Source organism: Ursus americanus, chromosome 9, assembly GCF_024610735.1.
Source record: "Ursus americanus isolate L20-20 chromosome 9, mUrsAme1.1.p, whole genome shotgun sequence".
Lineage (NCBI taxonomy): Eukaryota > Metazoa > Chordata > Mammalia > Carnivora > Ursidae > Ursus > Ursus americanus.
The window spans coordinates 56,558,769-56,580,962 of NC_142135.1; the positions used below are offsets into that span (position 1 = coordinate 56,558,769).

A 22,194-nucleotide genomic window follows, 5' to 3' on the forward strand; every position below is an offset into this window, starting at 1 on the left:
AAAAAGAAGGAACTGTAGATTACGCGGTTGATTATGCGGTTGCATGAAAGCGCTTCCCTCTGCCTCACCCTCCAAGGCCCAGGGGACAAGGCCTCTGGCCCAAATACCTAAAGTGATGCTTTTTTGTCGCATTTCATGAGTAGCAAAGCCTGAGTCATAGCCTTTCCATCTCAGACTAATTATCTGTGCTCCCCCATAGGCGCATCCCTGCCCTCCAGAGTGCGCCCCACCCGGGTTAGGGTTTTGGAGGCCTGATTCTAGACGCGCGGGAGTACCGGAGAGAACCCTCAGGGAGCTGTCCCGGTGCTGAAACCCGATCCTCACCGCCCGCCCCAGCAGAGAGGCCTTTACCTTTTGAGAGCTGAAAGAATGTGTCCAGTGGTACAGAATGAGCCTAACCTCCGCGTCCGACTTGCCTTCCGCCATCAAGGGCGCGCCCCCTCTCTGCTCCTCCTGCCTCCGAGCCATTTTGGGGTGCGAGTGCGCTGCAGGGCCTCGCCTGTCAGCCCTTTATTTCTCCCACCCACACTGCCCCGCGAAGCGTCGTTAGGTTTTCCGCGACGCCTCCGGGAGCCGGGAGAGAGGATTTCGCGTGGACGAATAGACCACTGGGAAATGTAGTTTCCACCACCAGAAAGCGGTAGGGCTGTGTGTGCAAAGATGCGGAGTGGGGTGTCTTCGCGTCAGAAAGCCACTGGCATACGGAAGTCACATAGGAGGTGCAAATGGACTTTTTTTTAGAGGAAACCATATAAAATAAGAGTCCCTGAATACTAAGTTAGTTATGAATAATGTTGGCTGCAAATTACTCATTGGTTTGGGGGGTGGAGTAGAAGTTGCTCAGGTATAAAAGCAGCAATCCTGGGGCGCCTGGGTGGCACAGCGGTTAAGCATCTGCCTTCGGCTCAGGCCGTGATCCCGGTGTTATGGGCTCGAGCCCCACATCAGGCTCCTCCGCTAGGAGCCTGCTTCTTCCTCTCCCACTCCCCCTGCTTGTGTTCCCTCTCTCGCTGGCTGTCTCTATCTCTGTCAAATAAATAAATAAAATCTTTAAAAAAAAAAAAAGGCAGCAATCCTTCCTCTTGGAGGATTTGTGCCCTTCACAGAAGGGAAGTTCCAGCTGACAAAACAGGATAAGTAAGGATCCATGAGTTTTCATTAGAAGATGCTCTTATGGAGTCAGGTAAAATAATAAATGATAACAGATCTTATAAACTATGGCGAGTTAAAATAGCCTAGTTGCTAAACACAGAATTTTTAGGGCAGGACTACCTGGGTTCATGTCCTGGTTTTTGAAGTGGAGGTAATAATTCTATTTCCCCCATAAGGTTTTCCTGAGAATTAAACAAGTAAATACAATGTTAAACACTCAAAATAGCCTTGTATGTTGTAGGCACTCAATATTATTGACAAGTTCAGTTGCTTTATAAATTCCCTCATATAGCCATAGTCAAAATCATAGTTTTATACTAGTCTAATGATTGTACACCTCTTAAAATCTGGCATAATAGTAAATTAATAAAAATTCTCCATTAGTAAATATGTATTAATATGACCATAAAATGAATGTTGGTATAATTCATTCAGTAAATACTTACTTGGTGAGCACTAACTACATTCTAAGCATTGTGCTAGGCTCCGGGAATACAAAGACCTGACACTCAAGATGTCTGGTGGCAGAGACAACAAAATAAATAGACAACACAATAGAGATGAGAACTGTCAATCTTAGAGTGAACACAAGGTTCTATGAGAAAAGAGGCAAGTATGCAATTTAGGTCAAAAGAGACTAAAATCTCATGAGGTCCTCCCTCCCCTTTACAATACTTCATTTGTTGTTCTCTATCATTCTTTTATAATTTTTAAAGATTTTTAAAAAGTCTTTCATATCCATAAGTTAATTCAAATGCTACAGCAAAAAAATGACCCTTACCAAATTTGGTTTTTTATCAGTTTGTTCTTCAGAGTAGAAGAGGAAAAAGCAAAACTTTGAAATCAGACAGAGTGGGGTTTAAATTCTGACTCCAACTCTAACTTGAACTCTCTTGAGCCTTCACTTCCTCATGTGTCAAATATGGATATGTAAAAATATATGCCTGCTGTGGAAATTCAGTAAGGAAATGTATATAAAGCACTTACGACATTGCCTGGAATATAGCAGTTAATGAGAGAATATGTGGAAATCTCCTCCATGACATTAAGAGAACATATTGTACTTTCTTCTCTCTCTTAAGGCCTCAAGATTTTTACAACTACCTATAAAATCCACCATCCCCACTCCTCCTCAGAAAAACTTTAAATTCTTCAACTTCAGATTCCAACATATACTATACAGTTACCTTTCCTTAATTAATTCAATCACTTCAACATCTGAATAGACTCAACACTCTTGGCAGGTCGTCTGTCACTTGCTGCTGAAGGTGTTCTCACAATAAATCCGATGCATATAAAACACTGAGGACTTTCTCTAGCACATCTTCCCAGTCACAAAGCCTTAGGGCAATCATTCAACGAATTGATTGATTACTGTGTTGTTGTTTAATATTAAGCATTCACAGATGTCCTTGGGAGTACAAATGTGTACAGGGCTTCTGAAGGAAAACTTATCCATATACACCAAAAACCTTGAAAACGGGCATAACTTCTAACCTAGCAATTCTTCAATTTGCAGTTTAAGGAAATAACTTTTAGCAAATTCCAGCAGTTGGCTGGATAATAGATGGTAATGGTAATAGAAATTTTAGCTATGTGCATAGCTGATGAGAGTAAAGACTGCATTTCCCAGATTCCATTGCACCTAAATGTGACCTTATGAATACTTCTAATAAATGGGATAATGGATGTGCCACAGAGAAAGTTCTGGGAAGTTCCCTTAAGAAAACTGTTAGTCCTGTACCTCTTCTTCTTTATCCCATCCTGCTTCTGGGATGCTTATTTTGGACCATGAGGAATGGGACCACATCTCAGGGATGGCCAAAGCCATGAGCTGGAGGGAAAGTGAGGCCCTAAGGACATGGAGCAGAACAATCACACTAATCTCAGTCTGCAAACCTCCATACATTTACTTGAAGAAGAAATAAAGCATGTTGTTTAAGTCACTTATTTTTTGTGATTTCTAGGTGCTACTGTCTTATCCTATCCTCACTAATATAACAATTTTGTAAAATGTAAATGGCTTTTGTTTATTCTTCTACGTATAGTAATTTTCCTATAAACGAATATGTGCTACTTTTACCTCTTAAAGATTTGAAGGTTAAAAGAATATCATTCAGCAGATTAGATAAGGAAACCTAGTGGTGTTTGGGGTTTTTTGTTTTGTTTTAGTCATGATAGGGGTAGAGGGGAAAAACTGTTACATCTGCTTTCATTGATCCATAATTCCTGTTATGTTCCATCTCGCTAAAAGCCACTTGTAGGTAATATGAAAACATTATTATCCATTTACTTGTTTATTCAGAGAGTTGACTAAATTGCATGTGTATTCTGTAGCTGTATATCTTTGCACATAACATTAGCTTGTGGATCCTGGAGAACAGGAGCCAGATCCAGGTCAATTTACTTCTTCAATATACATTGTTGACCTCACCTGTCCCAGAACAGTGCTAGATATAGAAGATATGGACTTAAAAGTCATAGTCACTAGGAATTCAAGTGTGGAGAAAGAGAAATGAGATTTCAACATGTGTGGTAACTGCTTTGATATCTAGATTATAATAGGAATATGAACAAAGGCACCTAACACAGTCTTCCCAGAGAAGGTGATGATCTGTACTGTAACTAGTACCATACTAATGCAATTATCAATATATCCAGTGTTGTGCCACCTCTTGCTCATATAGGCTCATGAGAGCTGATTGTTAAATTTTCAGGAATTTCATAAGCTGGATGTTCAACCCAGCTATTACTAAAAATTAAATAAAATTGAATTGCATTTAAATGAATTATTTACAAAACAAAGCTAGCAAATACTCAAAACTCACCACTTCCTATTTTATTACATTTGTTATTATCTATATTCTTGAGTTTATTTATGTCTGTTATATTTGTATGATGGAAGTCATTTATATGGGTGTGCTACAGTGCATCTCTTTCTAACTCCTTGTTTAGTGATACCATGTTAGTAACTTGAAACTGGCCACGGTAGGGGTATTTACACTACAGAAATCGGCAGGTACCATCTATCATGTGTTTGTTTTTTCAAGAAAGTTGATTATTAAACATTTACCAGCACACTGCTGAATGCACATACTTTATTTAACATTGAATAAATTGTTTTGAAGGTGATGATGATCAGAAGAACCCTGTGTATATTTTGAATGCATAACTTTGTATATTAATTTGTACTTGGTACCTTTTCCTATCCAGACCAGCTTCAGTTCTGCTTACTTCTCCACTTCTCAGGCAACCACAACCCTATTTCCTTTTCATTCTCTTCACTGTGGTTAGGGAAAAGATAGATAGGAACACATCTATCAGCCCACTTTCGAACACTGAGCACTTTCTCTAGCACATCTTCCCAGCAGCAAAGCCATGAATCACAGTAAACACGGGATGCTAATAATACCTCATAAACAAAAGGCATAATGTAGAATTTTGCATTAAAGACGATGGACCACTTTCTTACAGTCTCATTTGATCCTCACAGGCAGCTACCACCCATAATTTAGCGTTGAGGAAATTAGGTTTAGGGAATGAGGGACTAGTCCTATAGTAAGTGAAAGAGCCACAACTCAAGCATGACTTTTCGGACCACTTGTCGAGGTATTATTTCCTACTACAGTACGCTAGCTTAAGGCAAGGAAAGAAAGTCATGCACTTTCAAGCTTTACACAGCCTGAGACAGATTTTGAGGAAATTATAGCCACCTTCTGGACAATTAGTCCTGTAGTTACATACACTTCTATTAAAGTACAAACTGTCCTATCAAATTACTGTTTATATTTCTTTCTTGTGAGGTACATTCTGAGCCTTTTAAGGGCAAGGACCCAATGTTATTTATTTCGGTATCTCCAGGAACCCCAAATAGTGCTTGGTACATAAAAGATGCTCCAAACTGCTTTTTTAATTAATAGAGAAAAAGAGTAGGTAGCCATCACCACCATGAATAGCCACAAATAATGACAACAAAAATAATAATTAATAATAAATTAGAGCCTGTTTAGTTTACTGCTCTAGAAATTCTGTGTGTAAACTTGAGTTTATTTGACAGAATCTGGTATTTATTTACAAATCCAGACTGTGGATCATGGCTTTGAAAATGAACTGCCTTTTATGTTAATATTTATTGACATTCTTTATTCATTTAAATATTTGGAAGAATGGAGTGCAAGTGGATTTGACTGATGTTAAAAATAATAGATCACATAACCTTTCTGATCCTGAGTCACCTTACCTATAAAATTATGATAAAAATCCTCCAGATATTCTGGCTACACAGATATAACCAGTTTGGGAAAATTCCTTGATCTAGAAAGTTTAATATGTGCCTTTCGGTGTCTTCTGCTTCAGTCAAATCTTAATTTATCATAAAGAACTATCATGGTGGAATGATCTACATATTATTACTTATAGTCTTATTACTCATCTATTTTGGCAGGTGTTAATTCATATTTATATATACATACATATATTTTTTAATGTATGTCAACCAAGCCACAGATCTTGAATGTGACAAACTGTTAATACTCTAGGTTTCTGATTTTTAAAGTACTTTTATGAATGACCACAAGAGGTCTCTATTTTTTAAGAATAATCCACTTTTTTTCTTCCTTTTTTTTTGACTTTACAAATTATAAAACAGAAATGATAGTATTCTCAAGAGAATAAATTTGACTAATTAAGCTATCTCATTCAAAATCAAATTTTCCAAAATGAGAAAAAAGAATTCTTTACACATACAGAGAAAAACAGAATTGTCTCCAATTCCTCCTGATAACAGCAACATTAACACTAAGCACCCAGAAGCTATTCGGCCTGTTCTGCTTTGACCCATGCCAGTTATCCAACACAAGCGCATTGCACAGAATTTGTAATTAGTGTGCATGTAAGAAAAGCAGAGAGGAGGTCCTTATTTAGAAATTATTTTGAGAATTTTTATCTCAAAGGTGAATAGCTCCTGTTGTGTGAAATTCTCAAGCATCTGCAAAACTCTAAGTATTATCTAATTGAATGAGATAAAAGTTGGCTCACGGAGTACATTGATCTGGTAAAAGAATTGTGACGATTCTGGCTAGTTTACCAGAGCTCTAAGGAACCTCACTCCTGTATTTGATTTATTGTAGTGGTTTTCAAAGTGTGGTCCCCTGATAAACAGATCAGTATTACCTGGCAACTTCTTAGAAATGTACATTCTACTGAATCAGAAACTCTTGAGCAATTGGTGTTTTAAAAAGCCCTCCAGGTTCTTCTGTTGCACTTAGGGTTTGAGAACTACCAATTCAGTGTAAAAATGATGAACCATTCCAATTCTCCATCCCTAATTTGCCCCATCTGTAAAATTTATAGAGCAGAATCATGCCTGAAAACACAACTTACAGTATCTGGCTGACTTACAGTATCTGGTAAAAAAAGTCAAACAATCTGAAACCACTTCCACAAAACAGTCTGATAAAATCCCATGGTGCCAAGTCACCAGTTATAGTTTATAGGCTCAAGACCAAGACAGCTCCACTCTCTTCTCAAAAAAATGTAGATTACCCCCGCAGGCTTCTAAGCAAAAGCCTCAATGACCTCAGAATAGCCCAGATGTACTTTTGAAACTCTAAAATGTTACCTCTGGTCTTTCTTGTATCCCAGAGCAAATAATCATATTTAATACCAAGTGCAACTTATTAATTCAGGAGGTTATAGCTGTGAGGCTACTGTATGCTTATAATAATTTGATTAATTTTCTAGTCTTTCAAAGAATGACTACTAAGGTTAACGTACTAAATTCTTTATTTTTAATTAGAGAATTCACTTTGAGCTGTATTTCTGGTAGAAAAAAAATTGACATATATGTCCACCCTCTCTCATCTATCTCTACTGTGATGAATGGTGTACATTTCAGAATGAACACATGAATATGGACTAATATATAATTTAAGCAAAGATGTATTTGCCCTATATGGTTGCTAATACTTTTGGAGTGTTTACTGTGTGCCAGGAACTGTTTTAAGCACTTATGTGTAGATCGTATTTAACACTCGCAAAATCCTTTAAGACAGGGTGAAATATCCCCATTTTATAGATGAGAATATTGAGGCACAGACAGGTCAGGAAATTTCCCAAACTCACGGTATTAGCCCCAGAAGTCTGGTCTAGAGATCATGTTCTTACCACTGCAGCCTCAGTATATGAGGAACAACCATAAGGTCATCAGCTCTGATTTCACTAGTCTCATATGCAAATATTACCTATTCCTTCAGTCACTAATTGTTTTAATTCAGGAAATCTTTGCCCAAGACCGTTTCGAGTTCATAGAAAAAACAGGTAATAACAGGATAGAAAGAATATCCTCTTAAAACTAAACCAACAGTTAACTATAAATTTGAACCAACATTCCCCTAATAATATCTACTATCCTTCTAAAAGTTTACGAAGTGCTTAGAAAACAGTATTCATTTGATTTTCCCAACAAACCCCCCCTTTAGAGATAAGAAATCAGCACTGAGATATGACATATACCACCTGACTAATAAATGGTAGAGCAGGAACTAAAACGCAGGGCTTCCAGTTGCAAATCCTATGGACCTCCTACCCCACCCCACAGCTTCCATGAGGCTCACCACTTGCCTCAGCCTAGATATGGGCCAACCCAAGAGCACTCCATTATTTATTACATCACAGTCTGACTTTAGTCCCCCTTCTTGACTTTACAATGAAGGATTTGGACACAGTGATCCAGTAATGTGGGATCCTCTCATTGTCTGAGTGCAGTGCCTGAGGTTACACTTCACTGTGTAACTTGTCCGCTGTAATCTAGTGTCGCCCTCCACTGCAGACTATAGCCTAGCAATTAAGAGCTCAGACTCTAAAGTCAGAGCTGGAAACAAATCCTTTCTCCACCACTCACCAGCTATGTGGTCATGGGCATAGCTTCCTCACCAGGAAAAATAACCCCCCACTTTCACTGGGATAGATTGAGGACTGATCGTGATTTATAAAATGTTAAGTATTTAACACAGTGGTTAGCAAAGGATATATAAAAATTTGATGATAATGACAGGACGGTAAAAATAACTGGTATTTTTTTAACACCGTGGCTAGATGTTAACTATAAATGTGGTATGTTCTCCAGTCAGAGGATTTTGTCTGCTAGATTGGCTGATCCTTGGAACTTCATTTTTGGCAATTCTAATGATTTTGGTAAATTTTAGCCATTTAAACTTTAAAAATACATATGAAACATCAGCATTGGGTAGAAATTAAATATTTCTTTTCTTTTGGAAATTAAATATTCCTAAGGAAAAACATAACAATGAAATATTTAGATACTATGCATAGATCCACCCAGGTTCATTTCTAGACTTTATGCTCTGCCCCCTGGAGTAGATCACTAAAAGAACACTCTGCTGATTGTGTTGATAATATTAGGCAAACGTCAATTATGAAGGTAAGAGAAGTCAAGCAGAAAAAAAGAGTCACTTCCCAGTGTGCTTGACTAGTATTTGAAAAATATCACTAGTGTTTCTTTCTTAATGTTACAATACTAAAAAGGTTTATTTATAAATGTTTGTAGCTCTGAAATCCTCTAGGATATTTAGACACGATCTTGGAGAAAGCATATATCATAGAAGACACTTAAAGCTTGGGTGTGAAATTGCAGCTTTGTATTAGTTGTGTTTCCTAAAGTTCAGTGCTTTCTTACTAATTTACAGTGTGCTTGTGTACAGTTTATCGTTTAATCACAACTATAGAATGCCATTCTCTCAGTGGAGGGTGACTTTTTCTCCCCATTTCCCAAAAAGTAACTCAGGTAGTCTTCCCAGACACCTTTTATCCTTCTCTTTTCATGTTTAAAGGAATATTTCCAGGGATTTAAGATCATTTGGCACTTATCTTTGTAATTCAAATTAGAATATTCAATAATACATTGGAATTTATTTTTCTAATATCCTTGCTCTTGTGTTCTTCTAGTCACTAAATAATAACTGGAGAAGTTAATTTATGCCTACATTGTCTCTGGCCACATGAGAAAAATGGCATAATAACTCAGAGACATAAGCTTTAAAGAAAGAAAATGCTAATGTTGCAAGGATTGCTCTAAGTAAGATTTTGCTTTGTTAATGTATAAATAGGACAAGATAAGGTTCTGGGCAGCAGCATATCCTGGGCACCAAATAGTCGTCTATGTTCCTTTGGCACCAATTTCAACACACTGGACTGATTTTTTTTCTTAACCACCCAATGTCACCAGGGATGTTGAGAGAACAAACATGAGAGCTAGTGCTACAGAAACTACTTCATTTATCTTGTTGGTCTTAATAAGATCCTAAAGAAGCATAAGATAATAGTGACAATAGAATAAAGTGAATTTTACATTGAGATACCAAAATCTAAAGCAGCATGTGCTTTAACTTTTCACATGCCATATTTTTCAAATAAAAGCAATACTGTGGTTCATAGAGAAAAGATTAATTTAAATCCTAAGCACAGGGGCGCCTGAGTGGCGCAGTCGTTAAGCGTCTGCCTTTGGCTCAGGGCTGGATCCTGGCGTTCTGGGATCGAGCCTCACATCAGGCTCCTCCGTTGAGAGCCTGCTTCTTCCTCTCCCACTCCCCCTGCTTTGTTCCCTCTCTCGATGGCTGTCTCTCTGTGTCAAATTAATAAATAAAATCTTTAAAAAAAAATCCTAAGCTTTACGTAACTGAAGCAAATGAAAGCATGAAATTGAATCTATGCCTGTTACCACTACATGAGAGAAATGGGTGACGTGACCACAGTGAACCTGTTGCCAACAACTCCCTAAGTGACACTGGGGACTAGTTGGGGAGACCAGTGAACCACAAAGATCACAGAGAGGAGTGTGGCCTTATAAGCAATCGCATCCTTTTAGAGCAGCGCAGTTCAACAGAAAAAGGAAAACTGGTCAAATTCAGGTGATGCTTTGGTTTCCAAAAAACCAAATACATATATCAACTTAAAAACTTTTCAACCTGAAAAACTATTGCTCTGTGCAAGTTCTGCAAATGTAAAAGCCCAATTTTGCCAATTTCAAGTGGCAAAAGAATGTGAAGATGGTAAAATCACCACCACCCACAGACATGGCCATCTAGCATATGAAATTGAAATATACATGAAATGGGACAGATGAAGATGAAGCACCAGGGGTCCCAGAAATGGCCAGAGGCCAGAAGCTTGGTCTGGAAAGGGAGACTTGAGTAGGGAGATGCCCCTTCCTTCAAGACCTCCCTGGAGCAAAGGTGCTGATTCCATTCAATGAAATCCGATGGGCCCTCTTTAAATAACCGATGACCAACAAGAGCCCTCTTTTTCACCCTCCTCATTACACATGTGCCCTGATGGCTGTGGCAGCTGCAGATAACAGCAAGTTCTCAGGCAGACGTGCAAGGAAGTTCACGGCTCAGCTCTCAAGAGCCCTGACCCAGCTGTCCTAAAAGCTGTTTTAGAACTTACTCCCCTGTGGCCAGGAGGGTGCAGAGCCCCCTCTAGCTCTGCAATGGGTTCTGTGCCCTCTGTCTTCGTGAGCTAAGTCACAGCTCCAAAATCAAGGCTCTTGGTCAGCATCAGTTTTTGTCCATGTTTCCTCCCAACTCCTGAGCCAGCCCTGGTCGCCAGTAGGCCTGTTTGGTGCTGCAAATGTGATCCTGTCTGTCGTTTCGGCCTCAGCAGAAGAGCGACATGACCATATTTATTGCTGTTGCTATTCTGGGGCCCGGATGACGTTTTTCTCCCCTTGTGGCTGAGCACTGCCCGTTCATCTTTCACCACTCCCTCCAAGTCTGCAAGGCTAAAACCAGGGATACAAATAGACTCTATCAGGAGGAGAGTTATAATGAGAAGTTCTTAAGTAGTCTCAGTCTATTCCCTTTAATGCTATGGCATTAAAAGCTTTAACTTCTGTAGTCCTAAATTTTATATGTATACTGTTCGCATCCCACTATTATCATAAACTGCTATTGGTGGTAACTTCACTTAGGAAAGAAAACTTTGCAAAGGGGAAGGGGGGAGGAAAAAAGAAAAAAAAACCCTGACTGATAAACACAGCTTGGAAATTTGGCAAATGTTGAGTTTTCCACTGATGTGTGTTGGGAATGTCCAAATGTTACCAGAACACTTGAAGATTCTCACTTGCCTCCATCCCTTCACTCTTCCTACTAAGACACTCCCCTTCTGTGACGTGAAAGGGACTACATGACAAGCCGCAGAAATTCCTATTAAGGATACAATGATACAGGGCACAGGTGACAGCTCCTGGAAAGTAACTATATACAGATTTTCTAAATGAAGAACGTAGACACATAAATAACTAATTACCACATGCATTACACGATGCCCCAAAGGGGAGTGACTCTGACTCTACCACTAGCCCCTGCTCATTACCAGGCAGTCATTCCAGTCTTCACCATGGCTCATAATCCCTCCACGTTAGCGCTCACCTGGTTGATCATCTGCACTTTGCAAACGTTACTTCTCTAGCTTTGCTAGCATGACTCTTCAGGTTTCAAGCGCCCTGACACAAACCACATTTGTAACGGACACGGAAGCAGAAAGCGTAGGGGAGGCAGTGGGTTGCAGCAGCAGCAGGAGTGGGCGCAACTCACAACTCAGTCAAGGCCCCTTCAAGCTTCCCTTTCTTCTATAAAATCAGGATGATAGGCGTAGCCCCTCAGGGGTTGCGGGGAGAATTAAGAGAAAACTATGGAAACACAAAAAGATTCAAAGGCTGAAACGGAAGCCTCGTTTTCATTTTAGAGCAGAGAAATTTAACGTCACTCCAGCACGTCTCCCTTGAATGAGTTGTGGTTCACCTCCAGTCTGGGCTGCTCACTCTGAGAATGTCAATACGCAGGAGTTGTGCTCCAGATTCGGATGTTTCTGGCTGCCGGCAGGGAAATACCTGTTCAATATCCAGAGTGGTGTTTAAAGTGTACCATCAGCGGGCAGCTTGGAGAGTTTTCACCTGAGAAGTCCATACATTATAGAACTTTTTAAATAGAAGCACCTAAAACAAGGCCTGATTCTTAGTGTTAAAAAAGTGATAGAATTCTGTATCATATGTAGCTTTTTTGCCCTGATTTGTGTTTTTGTCTTTCCTCCCTCTTTTCACTTGTGTACTTCTGCATTCATTTACACCGACAGCAGAGTAAGTAAATGGAGACCCATTTCCACCCATTTCCTCTTAATTTTGTCCCTTTCCTGGTAATTCAGGCACTTGCCAGTGTAGTACAGATCTCTTTGGGGTAAATATTCAAGTCTCCACTCTCCCTCTCTCTGGTAATGGGAGTGCAGGCAAGGAATAGGTCTAATTTTCTGGTGCCTTAGTATTCACCGGACCTCAACAAAAGGGGCATTTGGTTTGACAGGCTCTGGTCCTCACTGGCCTCCCCTGAAGTGTCTTGTCCAGCTGGATCTTTGGGACTTGAGCTCTGGCCTTGCTACATGTGGTAAAGGGCTCATGTCTGAGGTCACTCGTGGCCAGTCCCTCCAGCACGGCCTGGCCCAGTCAGTGTGTGGCCATCTACCCCTCCCCAATGCTGACTCAATCTTGGCTCTAACTGATCCCCTGGAATTCAACCACATCTTCCATCCAGGCCCTGCTCTTAGTGTCATCTATCCCATTGCTGATGGATGGGAAGACTTGAGACAACTTTGAACAGTAAACTTCAGTTGACATTCCACATATATTAACCTGATCAATTTAACATCTGTAGACTACATCATCTTCTGCCTCGTCAGGAAATGCACATTTATTTTACTGGCTGTTCTTTGCATTTGGAAAATGTACAAACTGTTGAGTGCTCAGTTTTCCAGAGTCCCCACTCAAATTTCTTTGAAAGCTGTTCTTTATGTGCATGAGGGCAGGGCTAAGTTTTCTTTCCCAGGACCCTTAATATTTTCTTCCCACATTCCAGTGGATGGGTTTGTATACCTGACTTGGGAGGCTAGCACTATAAGCCTTTTTCAGCCATGAGGCCTGGGAAGCAGAGACCTCTGTGTTGCCTCTTTCTGATCTTCTCTGTCCTGAGTGCCACAAGCAGGAACCCTGGGGACTTGTGACCACATCCCAGTTGGTCTCTCCTTACACTCAAATCTTAATGATCTCTCTGGACTCCACACCAAACCTCAGATTCCAATGATCCCTTTCAAGACTGTTACAAGAAACAATTCATCCTGTCCCCGTGGCTCTATGAGAAGCAATAGTTTCCTTTAGGAAGTCTCTGGGAACAATCCACTCTCTTTTAGAACGGTCTTCCAGACAGAAGTCCACACAGCCATGGGAGTTCACCCCAGTATTCTAAGGGATCTGGTAATTCCAGGTTTTTCCATCTCCATGGACTATTACCTGGTTGCAGCGGCTGATCTTGTGTTAATGTTTAGGCCAACTTTGGCAGGGTCTTTCTACTTTGTTTCTGAATAATGAGAAGAGGGGCAGACCTAAGGGTAATTGGTGCATCTCCACCAAGCGATAGTCAAATGGTATGCCAGTGCACCGTGCAAGGCTTCCGAATAGATCCCATAGAGGCGTCCGCAAAGGCATCAGCATGTGCTGAGTCAGGAGAAGTGATGCCTCTGTGGGCAGTGCTATAATTTTTTAAAATGCAAGCAGTGATTTCAATTCATCAAAACATCATCTGTCACATTAAATTCAGGTTGTTAATTTCAAAATTGTTTTCAATTTATATTGTTAGATGTTGTAAATAAACTAGAAGTATATAGGAGTATACCTTGTTTTTGAGTTTATATATTTAAGTATGCATATATAATGATCAAACATTCAAATAAAAATAAAAGTATTTAAACCACTATGGGAGGGAAATCTAGATAAATTTTTGTTTTCCTTCAAAAGCCATTGGTGCATTTCTCAAGACTGAAAAACAGTGGTCTGTAGTAGAGGGGGTCGCATCTTCCTCCAGGGTGTGTATCTGAATCATCAAGGATGGGTTGGCGTTTGGCACTGATTTCATATTTTCTTTCCAATACTACCCTTCTTCTTCTCTTTTTTTCTCTGCCCTACCCCCACCTATGGGGTAAGTTATAAAACAGTCACCATTTCTTACTGACCTCTTAGAATAAGATCACAAATGGATCCTCATCCCTGCCTCCTTCTCCACCATCATTTCTCACCAAGATCTTCTCCCCTCCTCAGTAAGCCTCAGCATATTGTCCCGTTTCAGTTCCTTCTACGTGCCAAGCTCTTTTCTACCTTGCAGTTTTTTCCCTTTCTCCAGCTGATCTACATATTTTCCAGGCTATTTCCTGCTCATCCTTCAGAGCTTAGCTTAAATGTCACTTTGTTAAAGAAGTATCTGAGCAGTATCTGTTGGAATGACGGATGGGTAGGTGGGCGGGTGGATGGATGAATGGATGGATGGGGAGGCCTTTCTGACCTTGCAATCTAAACGGAAGGAGTATCACTTGATATTCCTTTCTATAGCATTACTTTTTCTTCTATAATACAACAATTTTCAATGATACATTGACTATCCACTTCCCCACTTCAGTGGACTATACATTCCATGGGAGCAGGTCACTAATGACTTCATACCCATTAGAGGGCATTCCATTCAGCAGGCACTCACTCTGTGTGTATGTGTGTGTGTGTGTGTGTGTGTGTGTGTGTGTGTACTGAGTAAATGAACAAAAGGAAAACCTGAAGATTACATTCACATCACTAAGTAACTGTAAACATTTTAAAGTCTTTTAATTAATGGATTACATTAATATGGGACAATCCAAAGAATGATTAAATTTTGAGGAGAATGATACATTTTGGCCTTTGAGATGAAAGAGAATCTCAAGCTGAAACAGCCCTTGCATACAGCCAGCCTTCTGAGACTCTAATAAGGACAAAATATATACTGTAATCAGTATGAAAGTGACTATAGAGGCTACAGATTTTTTAGTGAAATTCAGCTATTGCTCGGACACAACGGCTCTTAAGATATGTATGATTCAGTAGTCACCAAACCATTTTCTCATAATAACAGATTCTTTTTTTTTTTCATCTAACCAACATAATGATTTAAAAAAAAAAATCTAAAAGAGGTGGTCCCAGGATCATCTGAACGCATATTCTTCCTTAGTTGGGTTAAACCCTAAGCCCCTCTTATCTCAACAATGCTCCAAACCCCCGGGAGTGACAGACAGCAAAACCAGCTAATCCAGGTGCCAAAAATCAGGAGTAAGTAGGGGGCAGGCCAGTGTGTCCAGCCTCCAGTGCCCAGCTAGTCCAGGGCCACATGAAACTTGCCAGCAGGATTAAGGCTATAATTCTAAACTGTCTGGAACCCTCAGGAGCTGGGGCTTGGATACTTTGCTATGTGATAACCCTCAGGCCTTCCCAGCTTAGCCCAGACCCTGTGCCCTGCTGCTTCTCCAAGATGAATGAAGGAGACAGGCCTCTCAAGACCAGTGATCCTAAAGACAGCATAATTCCCTGAGTCAATGCTCCAGAGATGCTGGGGAAGGAATGGAGACCTTACAAGTCCACCAACTGATTTGGTCTAGAGTTATCAGAATTTTGTTAAGGTCTAGATTTCAAGGTCGCTCCATTAGTGGCTTGCTTTATTTTAGAAGTACTCACTGTCTATTGTACACTTCTCCTCAGGAGATGTGCTCTTATACAGTACTTTTGAATTTTGCTTTTAAAATGACGAGGAGAATATTATTTTTAATTATCAAAGCATTCTGGAGAATTCATGCAAGAAAGATGAACTAATATTAGGATCTCTAGAGTCAGGCAACATTGAATTTGTTTTATCAATTATGGACTGTAAGGCAGGCGACATGGGGATTACCCTATAATAAGTTTTCCCTGAAGAACACTCTCAGTATTTATTAAAAATACAGATTCCTGAGCCCCAACTCAAACCTACTGAATCAGAATTCACCAAGGGAGAGACCTGGGCATGTGTATATTTCACCAGTATCCCCTGGTAACTGCTATGAGGGGAGTTTTGAAAATTGCCCTACAAAAATGATTCTTCATCAGAGAAATACTTTAGGATCACGGGGAAGCTCTCAGAATGTATGTGATGGGCCTTCTCTCCGAGATTTTGCTAGCAGAGGCTGGAACCTGGACAAGCATCCTTTGAAAATGTTCACCAAGGGGTTCTTACCTGCACTCTGATGAATTATCAGTCCTAAAGGAATATTTAATATGGATCTGAGGTGTGGAAATGAGGCATAATTTAGCCTAGGCTGTAACACTGAAGAAGAAAATGGGGGGGCATACCTCTTTCTAGGAGTGGCAAACTTTTCAGAGCAGCAAACACAGCAGGACTGACACACCAGTATACAGCTGGAGGTTTCTAAATGTCCACTCTGCCACAGTCAGGCAGACAGTCTATGAATTATTCAATCGGTTGGTGAGTCAGAAATCACTCATGCCATCTGGATTACCCAGACAGTCTTTTTCCATCTGAGACACTGTTTCTGAGGGTCATAAAATTCATTAGATCCACTCAGAACTGTACACATTACTGCGTCATATGCCAACTGGAATATGTGATTCTATTCAATCACACATAAAGTACTGATTTTTAAAATAACATGCTAAGATGTGAAGACTGATTACGATTTAATCAATAGGTAGTACGATCTCAAGTTCAAAATAAAAGCAAATCAAAATGCTCTTCAGGGAGCATTGCCATCCCCTCCCTTTATTTTTTATTTTTATTTTTTTTCCTAAAGATTTTATTTATTTATGTGACAGAGAGACAGCCAGCGAGAGAGGGAACACAAGCAGGGGGAGAGGGAGAGGAAGAAGCAGGCTCACAGCAGAGGAGCCTGATGTGGGGCTCGATCCCATAACGCCGGGATCACGCCCTGAGCCGAAGGCAGACTCTTAACGACTGCGCCACCCAGGCGCCCCCCTTTATGTTTCTCTGTATCTTTACAGGTTTCACACACATACAAATAAAGAAAAACACAGCATGTTACATACAGTATTCTGTACTTTTCTTTTTTCCAGCTGATAGATCTTGGGGATTTTTCCGTATCAGTTCATAGAGAACTTCCTCATTCTTTTTCAAAGACCAGGACATCTGAATTTCAATTCAATTTTATTAAGTTCGGAGTCAGACCTTCATCTTTCTTTGACCAAGTCCCACCTGTACTTATTACAGGTATGTGTGTGTGCATGTGTATGTTTGTGTGTTTATTTTTAAAAGATCACTGCGGTGATCAGTTCACCTATCAGGGCAGGGCAGTGATGCAGATGCCAGGACAGAACTAGACATACTAGAGAATTACTGGGGAAACACACATGAAGGATAGAGGCCAGAGGAAGCAGGAGTCGGTGGGGAAAGCCTTTTGGTCACGATGCAGGTCTGAAACCCCTGAAAGGAAAGAGGGAATGAAGGAGGCATGGATAGAGGAGCCTCAGACTGCAGTGTACCCTGCAAAGTTTCAGCCGTCGATAGGGAGCACAGGAAATGTCAGCCTGGCAGAGGCTGTGTTGAGAAGGAAGGTCTGGCTCTAGTAATCCTACTGTTCTCAGTTATTGGCTAGCGACAGTCTAGGTGGAGCATGGCCGCAGCATGAATGCCGCCGGGACCCAAAGATGCAGCAGCTCGAGGCTGCTGACCAATCTCCCTCCTTGCAGCAAGTCCTCTTGGAGCAAGGTCTGAGCAATACACAACCATGGCTACTACCATCTCTCCTTGCATTGCAAAAGTCATCTTCTCCACACACATTTGGGGAGCTCTCTTCTTAAGGGAAAGCTTAGGAAAGGGAAGTCAATGGGACAAATTGGAGCCCCGTCACTGTAGTAGGTCTTGGGGCTGTGGATGGTTATCTTCTCCCTCTTCCTCTCACCATTCTGAATGCCCCTTACCCTGAGCTACCACAGCAGCAGGTTTTGGTGGCTTCCCTGGTGCTGTGACCCAAACCTTCATTCCTGGAGGGTCCGAACCTTGGTAAATCATGCCCTTCTCAGACTAGGGTTGCTGAATGTGTGCACCCATGGTTACAAGGGATCAGTGGAGTATTGGGAAGTACCCAATGGACCACCTGTGTTCTACACATACTCCCTTCTGTCCCCATTGTATAAAAGCTTCCTCCTGCTCAGAATTTGCAGTTCAACAGGACTTTCATTTTGTCGTCTTACAAAAGTACTTCCCCACTGGAGACCCTGCGGAGCCCAGAGTTACATGGGAAGGAAAAACAAAGACCCTGAATAGGTCGTTTGGATATGATGTTGTGTGAGGTACTCTTGCTTCCACCTCTTAGTTCCCGGGCCTATGGGTTCAACCCACTGAGCATACACTGCTACATAGAGGCTGATTTAGCGAGTATACTGCATCCTGAAGGACACTACTCCATCTTTGCAGATTATTACCAGCAAACTGGAACTTCAGCTGTGTCTTTAGGAGACCATTCCATCATTCTGTGAGGCTGGCTCCTCACAGATAAGAGAGGCATGCAGTATGTAATATGAAATGCAGCATGTAGTAAGACCAATGCATCCTATGGTCAGGGCTCACTTTAGGACCTCATTCATTCTGAAGTAGGTCTCCTGATCTTTCGTGATGTTATGTGAAATTCCAGGCTTGTGCATTAGGTATCCCGTAAGCCCCTGGATAGTGGTGATACTGGCTGAGGTTCTGTGGGCAGAATAGGTAAACCCCATACCCAGAACAGGTGTCTATTCCTAGAAAGGATAAACCACCGGTTGTTCCAGGCTGGAAGGGGCCCAATATATAGTCACTAAGTGGATGATGGGTATGCTCAAGGACTAGTCTCTGTTGCCGGCAGGTTGGACATTCAGAGGCAGCATTTGCTAAACTGGCCTTGATAAGTGTGAGTCCTTCCTGTTGCACTCATGCATAAGCTCCATCTCTGCCATGGAGGCCACTAAGTTCACATGGCCCTCGGTCCAGATCTAGGATGGTTGGCAAGGAAGGATGGCTGACATCAACTGCCTGAGTCCTTTTGTCTGCTTGGGTTTTCAGTGTATCCCCCACGGAAGGCGATGCCATGCAACCCCTCTTCACATGTTATGCCCAATCCCATGTCTCTACCCTAGAGCTCCACATCTCCAATCTTCCAGTCCTCTTCCTTCCAGGCCTCTGACTAGATGGCCAGGTTGTTGGCCATTACCTGGAAATCTACATACATTTCCACCTCATGCCACTTTTCCTTCCATACAAAACAGATGACCAGGTTTACCACTCACACCCCTGCCCCTTAAGAAGATTTTCCCTCTCTAGAGACTTTCAAGACCACTCCTGAGTGCAGTCTCCATTCATTTTCAGCTGCATCCATATAGTGAGCCTTTCCTTCTATAAACCGAGTGCAGGCTTCTCTTCCTCTTTCAGCTGGTTGTATGGAACCTTAATCTTCCACAGGTGAGAGCCAAAGAAGGGGTGCTTAGTGTAACACGAGGGGACATGGGGGCTGGACAACCTGTTCTGGTAGCTTATCATGCCCTCTGCTCCCACTCAGCTTGATTCTGATTATACTGTGTCCAACCTATAGCAGACTGTTTTGGGTCCTTCTGAATTTGTCTTGGCAGGTTCAACAAGACCCAGCTTATAATGGGAAATTCGAGATGACTGGTCACTTGGTGTCCTATGGTAAAGCATTCCTTTTCTACCAAGGTCAAGCAACTTACCAGGAACTGTTTCTTAAAGAGAGACAGTTCTCTTTTGCAGACGATATATAGCCTTGCTTCGGATCCCCCATAGACCTGCATTGTGATTCTTCCACCAGGGCTTGCCGTGATCTCCCTATTGCATCTTTTCGCACCACTGACACCAAACACCACACGAAGGGATCTGCCCGATCGGATGGCCCAAGAGGCAGGGCTGTTTGCAGCACAGCCTGAGCCTCCTGCAGAACTCTTTCCTGCTCTGAGTCCTCTCAAAGCTGGTAGCTCCCAGCCATGGCACTTACCATACAGGCTGCAGCAGTTTCTAAGTGTGATCTGTGTTGCTTCCAGGACCCAACAGGGCTACCTTTTCTGTATTAGAGGCCATGGGATACAGCAGTTTGCCTTTTACCTTGGAGGGGGTGTCTAGTGCAGAATGTGGCCTTGATGTGAACACCACAGCAGATCTGAAGTTGCGGGAGCCGGAGGCTGGCTGCCGAGTACCCTCCTCACTGCAGGGTCTCTCTAAGGGGGATTGGAGCTGTGCCCTGCATGGCCGCCCCATGGGGTGTTCCTACTTCTCCGTAAGCTCTACAAAGTGCCATAACACTGTATATTAATAGGAATTTAAATAAAATTTAAATAAAAACTTTACAAAAAAACCAACACTTCCAAATATGCTTTTATACTCCTTTGCCAACCCCAATTCGTGCTATTTCCAATGCTGAGATGCCTCAGTATCTTCCCATTTTCAGAATGAAGCACTCTGACTTCTGACGCAGCACAAGAGAGACACACCCATCATCCTGTGTCTGCAGGTCCCAGGAGGTCTTCTTTCTCACAATCACAGGCATGGGGTCCCTTCATTCCCTCCTTCCGTAAGGTGGCTCTTCATGCAAAAAGGTCATCCTGTGTCGATGTCTGGAAGTACAGCCCTTCTACTTTACCCACAAAGCTAAACAATACACCTGTGATTCCTACGAACTATCGTGGCCCACACAATCCCTCGGTCCTCTGAGCTCCTAGGACACTTGGCATTTATTCGCTGCTTATAGCTGCCTCCCCTGTCCCTTTATTATTTTTCTTTTTTCACCTCCTGTCTCTTTATAGATACTTTATATCCTTAGGAGCAAGGTCCAAGCCTTACACTTCTCTGTGTCTCCAACCCTAATCCAGGAATCATATAGACTTGTGCATAGATGCACACATGTGCACACAGACATGCACACACATACACTTCATGTTTTGCTTCAGTGACTGGGGCTTCGGGACAGACCTGCAATCCACTCTGTGTCTTCAAGCTTACTGCCCCTTTTAAGTCTCCCTTTAATCTGTTTTTATCTTTGTCATTGTGAGAACTTTCCTGAAACCCTCTGTGAGCCTCATCATTGGACACGTACGCTAAGTCCACGTGGATCTCTGCCCATTAGGAAGAGCAGGCAGAGAGCCACAAGGGACAAGGCATGGGAAGAAACCAAAGCACTGCCCTTGAGACTTAAAAAAGGCTCAGCTGGTGTTTTTATATCTGAATTAGACTATTTCTAAATTAGACTCTTAGCCCCTAGGGCAGGATTGTCTAGTTGTGTAAAATAAGCCAACAAATATCCAGCAATTATACAAAATCCTGGTACCAAGAAGCTAATGCTTAGAACACAAAAGCCAGCCTAAAATTAAGGAGACTGGAAAGGGATAATAAGAAGAACACACGGGGAATAAGACAGCTGAAGTGGCGGGAGAGCAAGAGAATGAGCAGAGGTGAGAGAGACAGGTTTTTTAGACGCTGAAGGAGAGAAGTGCTCACAAGTTTCGAATTCACAGGTGCCACTAGCAGGATAGAAACTGAAGATGTGGGGCGCCTGGGTGGCTCAGTCCATTAAGTGTCCCAGGGTCCTGGGATCAAATCCTGCATCAGGCTCTCTGCTCAGGGGGGGGAGCCTGCTTCCCTCTCACGCTCCCCCTGCTTGTTCTCTCTCTCTCCCTCTCTCTGACAAATAAATAAATAAAATCTTTAAAACACTACCTTAAAAAAAAAAAGAAAGAAACTGAAGAGATGCCATTATATCTGTCAGCTACGAGGTCCCTCCTGGCTAGATAAGCTTCACCAGACTAGTGAGGACAGAACCCAAATCGAGAGGCATGAGAATGAGAGGTGGGATGTGTGAATGTATAGGATATATGAACATGTACGATGCTTGAATATAGAGGTTCTATGAATAAGATACACTTTCAAGAAGGTCAGCGGTTTTGAGAACAAACACAGAGGACTTGAGGTGAAAGCAGCACCAGGAAAGTAGGACTGTTTTTATGTAGAGGACACAGGAGCAAGGCTGTTGGATGGAAGAAAAGAAATTACAGCACATTCAAATGAGAGAAGGAATTGACTCAGAACAAGGAGAGGAAAAAGGATATCTTTTCCTCTGGGATGGATGGGTGGGGAA

At 41.7% G+C, this 22,194-nt stretch overlaps 1 protein-coding gene across 5 annotated transcripts in view; it reads right to left on the reverse strand.

Annotated features, from left to right (window-relative positions):
• GDAP1 (ganglioside induced differentiation associated protein 1) overlaps positions 1 to 22,194 on the reverse strand; it is a 44,661-nt gene that overhangs the window by 18,012 nt on the left and 4,455 nt on the right. Inside the window, exon 1 of one of the 5 annotated variants that reach the window (XM_045810181.2) lies at positions 352 to 512. The exons of 3 other annotated variants lie outside the window; for them this stretch is intronic. In XM_045810181.2, coding sequence (XP_045666137.1) covers positions 352 to 468 — 117 coding nt within the window. In that variant the 5' untranslated portion in view covers positions 469 to 512. Of the gene's footprint in view, positions 1 to 351; positions 513 to 22,194 lie in introns of those variants that run through there. One more of the 5 variants, XM_045810185.2, reaches the window with a different exon arrangement.